The sequence below is a fragment of the Poecilia reticulata genome, linkage group LG11 (genome assembly GCF_000633615.1).
Source record: "Poecilia reticulata strain Guanapo linkage group LG11, Guppy_female_1.0+MT, whole genome shotgun sequence".
NCBI classification, from domain to species: Eukaryota; Metazoa; Chordata; class Actinopteri; order Cyprinodontiformes; family Poeciliidae; genus Poecilia; species Poecilia reticulata.
Window position 1 is genome coordinate 27,416,086 of NC_024341.1, and position 12,833 is coordinate 27,428,918.

Sequence of the window (12,833 nt, forward strand, 5' to 3'; positions counted from 1 at the left end):
AAATTTAAGAGGTCATTTTGACCAAAAGGATGCCCAATCATGCATTTTTATACTAGAGTCACCGAAGAAGCTACAATCCAAAGACAACCTGCATAATTGTTATAGGAAAGGAACATCTAAAGATTAATCCCAGAAGCGCAGGAATTTAAACCCGTTTGCCACATTTCTTCTTCTCTTCAGGCCACAAACCGACACTTCCCTCAGACGGTGACCGGAGCCTACCTCAGCGGCGTCAGAGAGGCCAGCAAGATGGCCGCCGTGTGACCGGACCGCCACACCGCTCTCTGAAGCACCAGCACCAACTCGAACCCCGTACTCACTGTGACAGCCGTCTCTGCTGCCGGTTCCGGTTCCGGTCCGGATCTGCAGCTCATGTCCACCAGAGAAATGCTGTTTATTTATGTCATTTGATGCAAACTGCAGCTCTGTGTATATTCATTAGAAACGCAATGAACAATGATACTGAAATGTGGGTGAACTCTCAGGCGACCCATCATCACTGAACAGATTATTCAAAGTTTTCCCAGTTGTAGAAATTTCTGATCTGTAGTTTTTCTAGTCGATGTTTAAATATGAATTGTAGATTTAGTCAGAGTGATTCTTCCGCAGCACTTTTGATTTAAAACGGTAAGTTTCTTACCGAGTGGACCTCAGCATTCAGAATACAACRGACTCTTCTGTTTCTTTCTCAGGGATCTTATCAGGAAGTGCTGACCCTAAAACATCAGACGGTTTTCAATATGTGGGCATAAAAACGACGGAAATCCTTCCTGAAAAGTGACGTTCCTGAGATTTGGAGAAGTTCCTCGCTTTCTCGCGATTAACTGTGACTAACGAGGATTCATGTGACTTCATGTCCTGTTTGTCTTGTTTGTGTAATAAACCGAGCTACAAACTGCCACAAAGATCAGCTCTACTCCTGCTGTAACATTTAAATCATCCTTTCAATTATAAGATGGAAACATACTTGAGTCACTGATTTTAAAACCTTAACTAATCAATACAAAATAGTCGCGTTTTGCCATCAATCTGATAGTAATTAAAGATTGCACATTTGAACACTGAAGCTGTGAAAGTTTCAGTATGATGCTAATTAGCAACATCAGGCATTTAATGAAGCAACCTCTTAATAAAATGCAATTCAAAAACACTTGAAATACTGAAAAACTATTAGTGTGACTAAATATATTTTAAATATTTTATTGATGCTGCTAATTTGAAAACAAGACTTTGACATCAAGTCAAAATGTTTTTTAGTCATTCTAATGTTTCAACTATAGCTAAATACTATGCATTTTTGAAAAATAAAATATGCCTAATTGTGCATCTTTATAATCTCTCTGTGTTCTGAGATCTGCTGTGGAACCTCTGAGGATTAYGGTGCAAAGGATATTACAGACAACCTGGAGCAACATTGTTATTAAACTGTGATACAACCATCCAGTCAGAGGCTTCTGTAGCGATGGTGTTGTACTGACTGCTACAGGAGATGCTTCTTAGTCACAGCCATTAGCATCYAAAGCAACTCTTTGAAGATATTTCGGTAATATGAGTTGAAACATTAAATTTCCCTTTAAGATGAGTAAGTATTTTTTTTGAATTGAGTTGAATTTCACAGTTTTAACTTCGATTTTGTTGCTAAGCGACGACGATAGACCGAGCGAGTGACGCGTCATCAACACCCGCCGCCCGCCTTTTTCTGTTGGAGCGAACCGGAAGAAAACAAAGCAGTGATTAACGTAGTATATACTGCGGGAGCTGGCGGGTTTTAACCKTTTCCTCGGGGTTTCATGAGCCCGTAGCCGTGTGTGCTGCTCGGTGGAGAACCGCAGGGAGCGGTGGGGTTTGATAAAAGCGGTAAAACCTGCCGTGATGAAAGTGAGACAGACCGTGAGGATGGACTCCAGCACTGCTAGCAGCATGGTGGCCCACCGATCTGCAGGTAGCCGCTTCTACTCCTTACTACAGCACAAACTGGGAGGAAATCACTCCGCTTAGCTGCTCTCACCAACAAAGCGGTTGCAGATGTGCAGAAAATAATGTTCAGGTCGAGTGAATCCCTTGGTTTCTCATGAGATTCATCCATTCATCCTCCCAGGAACTGATGTGCTGTTTTAGTAAAATCACCGCAACACTGGAGCTGAAACACTCTGCAGACGTGCATTTGAAAATAATAATGTGTTGTTTTATCGAAATGTAATGCAAATTTTGCTGCAATCCAAACCAAACCCAGTGTACATTTAGATTTATAACCGCTTTTATTCTCTCTAAAGAGGACTTGGCCCAGTAATGCTGTGGGTCATGGTGTCGTAGAGTCTCTATTTCTGCTTTAACCTGATTAAATTCTTTGTTTTTTCTAATTATAGACTAGAAACGAGCCCACATGATTAACTGGGATGAATCAGTAAATTATTGCCACATTATATAATCAACTCTTAAATAAGGTTGCACTGATTGCAATTTTCAGGCCGATCACTGATTTTTTAAAAGCCTGACCTTCCGATTTTTAAAAATAAGTGACACTGTGTGGTGTTATAAAGTCACAACTATTGAAGCAGATCCACTGGCTTCATTTGATAACTTTTATGGTTATTATGCCAATATTATATAACAATATTGTCGCTGACTGCATTAACTTCTGGAACAAGATGTCGTCCAGAAATATTTGTTATAATTACAGGCTTAATTAGGATCAATATGGACTTTATTAAAGCAAATTTGATTATGAATTTAATTTGCAACAGTTCTGTCACCTTTTCTGGACAATAAATTTTCCCAGAAGTTCTTAGGATAAATGATAATATAATGGTAATGGCATAATAATGCAAGAACACATTGTCAAAGATCTATAAACTTTATATTCTAATAAAAATTAACACAGGAATACATTATTTATCATGTGATTAACTGATTTATTGATTAATGCGACAAGCTGGCAACAAATGTCTCAATAAATTAAAAAATTGCTAAAAAAATTGATCTATTTCTGTGCATCGTTTTCAAACAAACCATTAGAAAAAGCTAATTTGATGGTACTCTTACTTATTACGATTTACTTTTGAGTACTACAGTTTTATTTTAATAATTGTAATGTGAATTAACGGTAAATTTCCTGTTTTTGTTAACCAATCAGGGAAGGAAAGCTCCAGCTCTGATGAAGAGGAGTTCGTCCCGCTGTCGAAGCTCCTCATGAGGCCGCATAGCGACGACAAGAAGTCATGTGACAACGCCCAAGGCAACGCCAACTCGAGGAAGAGCGGAGGTGACGCAGACAGAACACTATTTAAAGCAGGCAGGGGTGTCCAAAGTGTGGCCCGGGGGCCACATGTGGCTGTTCGAGTGATTTTGTGGGTCCTCCAAATGTGATTAAAGAATGATACAACTTTGTCCTGTACATCTCAGATAGAGACCCAAACTGTTTATTTTTAATCAGGGTAAAATTATTACCAGCTTAGCACAACGTAGAGTATTTGTATTTTTATAAACAATTTTTAATAATGCGTAGAACCACAAATATGTAGAGACTTTTACTGAAAAGTTGCTGTACATAATGTACTAAATTTTAAGCATTTTGAAAGAAAGTGACTCAAATTATTTTCGTACCACAGAATAAATTTGCTCAATAAAGTCCAAAAGTTTGAAAACTAGATGAAATTTATTTTAAGTTTTGGATCTACAGTCAATTACAAAAAAAAACAGCAAAATGAAACAGCTTTAATTGCATGATTTTATTTAAATTTTTCCATTATTATTATTTTTTACTGTTGAATCTGTCCATATCTGTATTTATTTTTCATATCTATATTTTAGATTTTKGCCCATGTGATAAAAAGTTTGGACACCCCTGCTTTAACGAGAACAGGTTTCAGTTCGGATTKTTTTAACGTTGRATTRTTTTCCAGCTTCGGATAATTCATCAGACGACGAGCCGCCAAAGAAACCAGCAGCGACGGAGAGAAAGGAAACTTCTCCTGCCAGATCTGACGCCTCAGAGGCCAGAAACTCCGGTGACTTCGCCTCGCATCCCGTTTCTGCAGCTCAGCTCCTGGAGGCCGGTGTGAATATTTATGTAACTTTTTTTTCTCCTCAGATTCCAACGCAGCTGACGACTCCGATAACGAGCCTCAGGTGAAAACATCCAAACCTTCAGCCAGAGCAGCGAAGAAGAAACCGGTCGGGAGGAAGAAGAAAGGTGGGATTACGTTCTGTCGGCGCTGCTTCATTTCGGATCGTTGTCCTGATAACAAAGTCCACATGATCATTCCTCCACCACCGTGCCTCACGGATGATTCTTTAGTGCTACTTCTTCTGTCTTTAGCTTCAGATGATTCCTCAGATGACGAGTCTCTACAAGAGAAGAAGAAACCAGCAGCAAAAGACAAAAAGGAAACTTCTCCTCCTCCCAAATCTGACGCCTCAGAGGACAGGAAGTCGGCTGATGACTCYGATAACGAGCCTCCGGTGAAAACAYCCAGACCTTCAGCCAGATCAGYGAAGAAGAAACCAGCAGGCAGGAAGAAGAAAGGTGGGATCAGCTCTTCTACTTCTTTGCCCTCTTTCTTCTTCACTTTCATCTTTTTCACTTTCCTGTTGTACACTTTCTTGTTTCTTCTTCGCTTGTTTTTCTCTTCTCTTCTCTTCTTCACTTCTTTTTGTTTCTTCGTCGCTTTTGTTTTCTTCATCTCCAAAGAAAACAGAAGAAGAAAGCTGTGATTTCTGTTTGTTGTTGCTTCTTCATTTCGGATCGTCGTCCTGTGTTTATCAGCTAAAAGGTCCACATGATCATTCCTCCACCACCGTGCCTCATGGATGATTCTTTAGTGCTACTTCTTCTGTCTTTAGCTTCAGATGACTCCTCGGATGACGAGTCGCTACAAGAGAAGAAGAAACCAGCAGCAAAAGACAAAAAGGAAACTTCTCCTCCTCCCAAATCTGACGCCTCAGAGGACAGGAAGTCGGCTGATGACTCTGATAACGAGCCTCCGGTGAAAACATGCAGACCTTCAGCCAGATCAGTGAAGAAGAAACCAGCAGGCAGGAAGAAGAAAGGTGGGATTACTTTTCTACCTTGTTTCAGATCACTGCCATGTTTTTATGAGCTAAAAAAATCCCAAAGCATCATACCTCCACCACCTAACCTCACTAATTTTTCTCTTTAGCTTCAGATGACTCCTCAGACAACGAGTCGCTAAAAGAGAAGAGGAAACCAGCAGGCAGGAAGAAGAAAGGTGAGAAAACTGATAAAGTCAGACGTTTGAAATGTGGTTCACCAGAATAAACTAGAAAAATAAACGGTTATTTTCTGACTCATTTTGCAAGAAGCAGAGGATGTCTGCCATGTTATATCTGCCATGTTTGCTTAAAGGCACAAAGCTACTGCTGCAAACAGTAGAGCGACTTTCTGGAGAAAAACATTTTTATTAAACTCTTTAAGACAAAAAAACAAGAGGAAAACTAAAAAGTAATGGCTTGTGACTGCAAGCTGCTCAGGTGTGTGGCAAGCCATGATTCCTCCACCACCGTGCTTTAGCTACATTCTGTTTGAATCGTTTCTCGTAGCTTCAGACGACTCCGACGACGACGAGCCGCTGACCAAGAAGAAGAAACCAGCAGCGAAAGACAAAAAGGAAACTTCTCCTCCCAAATCTGACCAGTCAGAGGACAGAAACTCTGGTGATCCTTCACACATCCTCATGTTTCTGCAGCTCAGCTCTCTGAGGCCGCTGTCAATATTTATTTTTCTTTTGTTTCCTCAGATTCAAACGCAGATGATGACTCTGACTACGAGCCTCAGGTGAAAACATCCAAACCTTCACCCAGAGCAGTGAAGAAGAAGAAAACCCCAGGGAGGAAGAAGAAACCAGCGGGCAGGAAGAAGAAAGGTGGGATTACTTTCCATCTTCTTCTGTTGCTGCTGCTTCCCATGTTGGCAGCTGTCTGGGACGGTTTCTCTGCAGCGTAATCCTCTTTTATTAGTTTATTTTTACATTTAAATTTTTTTATTTGTTTACTTATTGACATTCATATTGATGCATCTGTTTTGGTTCAATTATTTTCTTACACTCAGTACATACAATATGTTCTGTTTTTTTATTTTAAACATGTCTGAATACAACAGTAGCTTTCATGAACAAACTATTATTTTACATAAAATATAGAACTTTTAATGCATGTAAGCTATTTTTGCTCACTGAATGCATTTCTCTGTGAAAATCTTCCATTTAGCAGAGCTAACATATCACACATTACAGGTTTTGTAGTTTTTCCTCAGTGACACTAGGGCAGTTTTAAAACAAGATCTGGAACGTTTAAACATAAACCTGCAGCTCTAACTACATTAAATCTGACTCTATTAACCTAAAATATGGCAGAACCAACCCAAAATGCTAGGCTAGATGTTAGCTGCTAAGCTAGCGGGAAAGCTAACATGCCAGCGCCGAAAAGCTAACATGTTACAGCGGTTATTTCACTCCCAAAACGTGGCCTACATGGGACTAGTTAGTGTTGTAATACATTTTGCATGATTAAATCTTCATGGGAATCATATATGCTTGATGGACGTTATCAACCCTTAATCAAAGAAGAATATGACGGACTGTTTACTTCTTCATGTTTCCCAACCAACCGTCTCACGACAAGCACTGCCACCCTGTGGTCTAACTAGGTATTACACGTCCATTCAACACTTTCAACTGAACTTTTATTGTTAAATTATCAATAAAACAAAACAAATGTTATTAAATGTTGCATTCATGTTAATGTACATTCAAAGACATGGGTTAGAAATAAAATAAATATACATAAAATATCTGATTAATCAGAAATCTCATGACTCCCTCCATGTTGAAGACTTTGCCTTTAGGCTATTACATCTTTACTTTAATCACTGAGAATACCTCACACAAGAACAGTGCAATTAACAGTGTGCTAATGTGTTTAGATAATTCTTTTTAATCATTGAAAGTTCCTTCAATTTGGTTTTGTTTAAGTTTTCTATCTTCAAATCGTTTCTCGTAGCGTCAGATGATTCCTCGGATGACGAGTGGCTACAAGAGAAGAAGAAACCAGCAGCAAAAGACAAAAAGGAAACTTCTCCTCCTCAAAAATCTGACGCCTCAGAGGACAGGAAGTCGGCTGATGACTCCGATAACGAGCCTCCGGTGAAAACATCCAGACCTTCAGCCAGATCAGCGAAGAAGAAACCAGCAGGCAGGAAGAAGAAAGGTGGGATTACTTTTCTACCTTGTTTCAGATCACTGCCATGTTTTTATGAGCTAAAAAAATCCCAAAGCATCATACCTCCACCACCTAACCTCACTAATTTTTCTCTTTAGCTTCAGATGACTCCTCAGACAACGAGTCGCTAAAAGAGAAGAGGAAACCAGCAGGCAGGAAGAAGAAAGGTGGGATCAGCTCTTCTACTTCTTTGCCCTCTTTCTTCTTCACTTTCATCTTTTTCACTTTCCTGTTGTACACTTTCTTGTTTCTTCTTCGCTTGTTTTTCTCTTCTCTTCTCTTCTTCACTTCTTTTTGTTTCTTCGTCGCTTTTGTTTTCTTCATCTCCAAAGAAAACAGAAGAAGAAAGCTGTGATTTCTGTTTGTTGTTGCTTCTTCATTTCGGATCGTCGTCCTGTGTTTATCAGCTAAAAGGTCCACATGATCATTCCTCCACCACCGTGCCTCAYGGATGATTCTTTAGTGCTACTTCTTCTGTCTTTAGCTTCAGATGAYTCCTCRGATGACGAGTCKCTACAAGAGAAGAAGAAACCAGCAGCAAAAGACAAAAAGGAAACTTCTCCTCCTCCCAAATCTGACGCCTCAGAGGACAGGAAGTCGGCTGATGACTCCGATAACGAGCCTCCGGTGAAAACATCCAGACCTTCAGCCAGATCAGTGAAGAAGAAACCAGCAGGCAGGAAGAAGAAAGGTGGAAGTACTTTCTTCTTCTGCTGCTGCCGCTAATTAGAATAAATTACATCTGATGGACGTTTTCCAATCATTTTTTGCTGCTACATTATGAAACACAGTGATTTCCTGAATTGATCTTTTACGTTTCTGCAGTTAAAACTTTTGCACTTTGTGAAAAGTTTGTGTATATTTACATTTTCACACCGCAAAGTTTTTTTGTACGCACGCACAAAAAACTGGACTTTGACTAGACCAGATCAGCATCCACTGGGATTACGCTTCTATGGAGTCTTTTTTTGTCAAATGTTTTGTTTGTTTGTTTTAAATCTTTCTTGTTGTTGTTTACATTTTTTCAGCTTTAGATGATTTCAGTTTCAAATCTTTTCAGTTTTAATTATTTTTTAAGTTTCAGATGTTTTTTCCAGTTCCAAATCTTTTTTTTGGCAATCTCAGGTTTTTTTTATCACTTTAAAATCTTTAATGTTCAAATCTTTTTGACAGTTTCAAGTCTTTTTTTTCTTTCTTTTACTTTATTTCAGCTCCAAATCTTTTATTTTGGTTTTAATTCTTTTATKTTTTAAATAATTTTTTCAGTTTAAATTCTTTTTAAGATTTTTTTTTTCAGTTTCACAATTTTTTTCCACTTTAAAGTTTTTTTTGTTTCAAATSGTTTTTTTAGTTTTAATTTGTTTCAGTTTTATTTTGTGGTTTTATTTTGACAGCATAGATTCTGATTTTCCTCTGAATCCTCCAGACGCCTCCGACGACGACGAGCCGCTGACCAAGAAGAAGAAACCAGCAGCGAAAGACAAAAAGGAAACTTCTCCTCCCAAGTCCGACCAATCAGAGGACAGAAACTCTGGTGATCCTTCACACATCCTGGTGTTTCTGCAGCTCAGCTCTCTGAAGCCGCTGTGAATATTTATGTTTCTTTTGTTTCCTCAGATTCAAACGCAGATGATGACTCTGACTACGATCATCAGGTGAAAACATCCAAACCTCCAGCCAGGTCAGCGAAGAAGAAACAAACTCCAGGGAGGAAGAAGAAACCAGCGGGCAGGAAGCAGAAAGGTGGGATTACTTTCCATCTTCCTGGTTATTTTCTCATCCTGGTGAATAAAGAGGAGATGAAACGCAGCGGTTGTTTTATTTTCTCCACAGCGCCGTCAGAGCGCGACGAAAGCTCCGACGACGAGCCGTTAAGCAAAGTTGCTCAGGAACTTCCTGCGAAGAGGAAGAGGAAACCCGTCCAGCTGTTCTCTAAATCCTCTCCGGTTGTGAAATCCAAGAGGAACGCCTCCAGGAGGAGCGGTGAGCCCAAATCTGCCTTTCCAAAAATGTTCTCTTCCTAATTTAAACTATCAAATTCAGCTTCAAATCTTTTTCTTTTTCAGTTTCAGATCTTTTTTGTTTCAATATTTTATCTTTTTTCAAATCTTTTTGTCAGCCTCAAATCTCTTTTCCTGTTTTTTTATTTTAAATCTTTTTTTTCTTCAGTTTCAGATCTTTATTTTCAGTTTTAAATATCACTTTAAAAATGCTCCCCTCTCAATTTAAACTAATAAATTCACTTCATTTTAACTTGTTTTGAAGTAAACTACGCCGAGACGTCGAGTGAGCACAGCTCTGATGACGAGCAGCTGCTTGTGACGAAGAAGACGACAAACGACTCATCCAGGAGAGCGACGGCTTCCAAACAAAAATCCCTAAAAGGTGATCCGGTTGCCGGTGCGATTCCCTCTGCGATCAGTTCAGCCGCTAAGCTGCCGGTTTGATTTTTTTTTTTTTTAGATGCTTCGTCTTCCGAAGACGACGGCTCTCCCCGACGGAAACCGAGTCAGGAATCCACGAAGAGCAAGAGGCTGCGAGGAAGACCGACGAAGAAGGCCTCAGGTTCTGCAGCAGCAGATGCAGGCTGATCGCTGCCAATCACTCGTTTAACGTTTGCTGCTTTTTCCTGGCAGGAAACTGGGATGACGACGACAGCTCAGATGACGAAGCTGCGGCGAATCGCTCCAACCAGAGAACAAAGAGCAGAACAAAAGCTTCGACCCGGAAACGGAGGAATCAGAAGCAGAAAACGTGGAAAGGTAAAAACGGAGTTTCACTGTTGCAGCTTTTATTTTACTGACGCTGGAAATTTTCCCAGATTTTAAGACAAAATGTGGCACCAAAGGCTGGAAACGTCCAGCTTCAGTCACCAGTAAGAACGTCATTTAATAAAACACTTTTAGTTTTGTACATGAAGCCTAATAAAAATGGCACAATTTTATGGAGCTAAATTGGAGCCATAATTTTCATTCAAAATCAAATTGGATCTGAAAAAGATTTTGAATCAATTTGATCGATTTTTTTTTGTTTTTGTTTGAAATCTTTTTTTTTTAGCTTCAAATGTTTTTTGCACTTTCAAATCTATTCTTCGGTTTTAAATATTTTGTTTTGTTAATTTTTCTTCCTACTTTTTTTTGTTTTGCATTTTTTCATATGCTTTGTTTTTTTAAGGTTTAAAATATTTTTTTCCACTTGCAAATCATATTTTTAGTTCTTTTCGGTTTTAATCTTTTTTTAATATATTTTTTATTTTCAGTTTTTGTGTTTCCTACGCTTTCTTCATTTTCAAACATTTTTTTAAGGCTTCAACTCTTTTTTTTCCAGTTGTGTTTTTTTTTTTTTTTGCTCAAATTTTTTTTTCACTTTATTTCAGCTTCAGAAACAGTTTCATGTTTTTAATGTTTTATTAAAAATATTTTATTTGTCACTAAAATTGTTCCAGAAAACACGTTTTGAATAAATCTGCACACCATGTGATCAAACTGAGCCACATTTTTCTGACACCACAGTTTAGGTCAGTTAGAAAGCAGCAGGTTGAACTGAATCGTGACTTTTCCTCGTCCTGAGAAAGCACGCGGTGACAGTGGAGAGGGACAGCTGCAGAAGAATCCTCCAGCGGCTCCAGATCAGCATGAGCGGCCACCGGCTGAGGGAAAGAAGGAACCAGGTGTACTTTCTATAGAGGAACAGCAGAGAATAAAGCTAGAAGCTGAAATAACAACCAATAATGCCAAGTAGAGAGTAGCAGGAGAATTTAGCAGGGTTGGAAGCCCACACGGCTACAGAGGTAGCTCAGGTATTTCAGGTAAATAAAGTTTTAGGCCCGAGCACTCGACCATGTGGCACTCCAATGTGTGTAAAGAAAAACCGTTTGTAGCTAACAGACCTGGAGTTTGTAGCTTCCTGGTCATCGTGGTGTTTTTGTTTCAGACGTGCCGAGCAGCATTTCAGACGAGGAGGCTGCGATCCGAACAGCCAAACACACAGAAGTGACCAGAAAGGTGAAAGTCGCTCTGCAGAGGTGTGACGGTGAAGACAAAGAGTCCGCTGCAGCCGCCGCCGCCGCCAAACCCACAACAGGTGAATCTTCACGCCGTTAAACCTGCAGCGAGCTAACGAGGGCGCTAACGGTTTGGTTCTTTTCTCCACAGAAGAAGAAGAGACCGAAGAAAAGTCGACAGCAGAAAAATCCTCTGAGGAGGAATAAGAGACAAAACTTTCCTTTAAAACTAGTTACTCCTGAATTCATCTGTAGGCTTTTATACATTTTGTTTCACGTTTTTAGGTTGGGGATCAACTTTTCCAGGTTCCTGAAATGATTTTTTTTTGTCTTATTTGTGGCTGTTTGCCTGAAGTTCCTCTGGTTTTTAGAAAATGTTTTTAATCGTGTTGTGAGTCGTCGTCCACTCTGCATGCAGGTACACACACCTAGTTTTAGGATTTTCATTTTATATCAGTAGAAAATTAGGTGGAATCCCTCCTTTAGTGTCATAATAAAATTATTTAACCACCTCCTATAAAAAATGTTTCCCAAAATATTTCAAGTTTAGGGAAGGAAATTGGATTTCTAAAGCATTTTTTTATACTTTGAAAGAACTCTGGCAGTGAGAGTTACTGAATTATGTGATGTTTTGGGTGTAAATGGGGTAAAAATGGGTTTTCTCTCCTTTTTGGAGGAGAAATGATGATATTGTTGGAAATTATAACTTTGTTTTTCTTTTTTTTTTCACAATAATCTCCTGAGGTATGCTATAATATTTGTCCCGTTTAAGAAAAATGTTTCATGTTTAAAATATACCTAGTGGTGTGTTCCTTGACGTTCAAATGTGCAGGTTTTATGTATGTTAATATTAAAATTTGCTACATTATTTGAAAATGAGTCTTTATTAATTTTCAATTACAAGAATTTAAAAAATATTTGGAATGATCTTTAGAGATAAATGCTACTGCAGTGTTATGAAAACGAGACGCACTCATTGTTTGATTGGTCTTAATGTTGACTTGAATTGTCTATTTGTGCTTTTATTTATTAAGTCAAATAATTGATGTTCCACTGCTGCCACACATTTACACTAATCACTGGCTTAATTTTGGACGGAGAAAAAAAATCCAGAATTTACTAATTTGCACAAAAAAAAATTGAAATATTTTACAAATTTTTTTTTTGTTGAACTATTAAATCAGTGGTCCCAAACTACGGCCCGCGGGCCGGATCCGGCCCACCTCCACGTTTGGTCCGGCCCCTTGAACAATACCAGATTCAGATTTTTTTTTCATATATTGTATTTTCCGGTTTATATGTGGTATAAACCCCCCGGTTCAACCACCAGGGGGCTCTTTAGCAGGAGGTGTGTCCTGTAAACTATGGGCGCATTGCTGCCATCTGTTGGACTTTTATGTTATTTAATCAGTACAGTTGAACAGTTGTTATGAACAGGTCGATTTTTTTCCGAAGCAATGCCTGTAAGTAGCAACTTATACTTCAAAACGAGCCTATATATGAGGAATTCATATATTAAAGTTACTTTCTCAATATATACTAGTCAGTCCCAGTGACCGTTTCACTAACGGTTTTTGCCCTTGTGCTTTCTGGG

The 12,833-nt window shown here is 39.0% G+C and overlaps 2 protein-coding genes across 15 annotated transcripts in view; both read left to right on the forward strand.

Moving 5' to 3' along the window:
- kdm1b (lysine demethylase 1B) overlaps nt 1-966 on the forward strand; it is a 17,218-nt gene extending 16,252 nt beyond the window's left edge. Inside the window, exon 20 of the mRNA XM_017307543.1 lies at nt 181-966. Within this exon, the coding sequence (XP_017163032.1) occupies nt 181-264 (84 nt within the window). The 3' untranslated portion in view covers nt 265-966. The remainder of the gene's footprint in view (nt 1-180) is intronic.
- Nucleotides 967-1,634: 668 nt separating this feature from the next.
- On the forward strand, nt 1,635-12,115 carry LOC103473005 (uncharacterized protein DDB_G0286299-like). 14 transcript variants are annotated; one of them, XM_008422909.2, is made up of 20 exons: nt 1,642-1,942; nt 3,134-3,262; nt 3,903-4,007; nt 4,091-4,192; nt 4,319-4,525; nt 4,843-5,049; nt 5,160-5,228; nt 5,566-5,673; nt 5,757-5,882; nt 7,018-7,224; nt 7,335-7,403; nt 7,721-7,927; nt 8,663-8,770; nt 8,854-8,979; nt 9,070-9,219; nt 9,502-9,621; nt 9,700-9,801; nt 9,873-9,998; nt 11,170-11,319; nt 11,391-12,115. In XM_008422909.2, exons 1-20 carry the CDS (start codon nt 1,873-1,875, stop codon nt 11,444-11,446), a joined length of 2,544 nt encoding a protein of 847 aa, XP_008421131.1. In that variant the 5' UTR covers nt 1,642-1,872; the 3' UTR covers nt 11,447-12,115. The 14 variants fall into 14 exon arrangements, with proteins under 14 accessions (XP_017163029.1, XP_017163027.1, XP_008421135.1 ...); XM_008422908.2 differs by having other exon boundaries at nt 1,645-1,942; nt 5,560-5,673; XM_008422913.2 differs by lacking the exon at nt 4,843-5,049 and having other exon boundaries at nt 1,638-1,942; nt 5,560-5,673.
- Nucleotides 12,116-12,833: the final 718 nt, after the last annotated feature.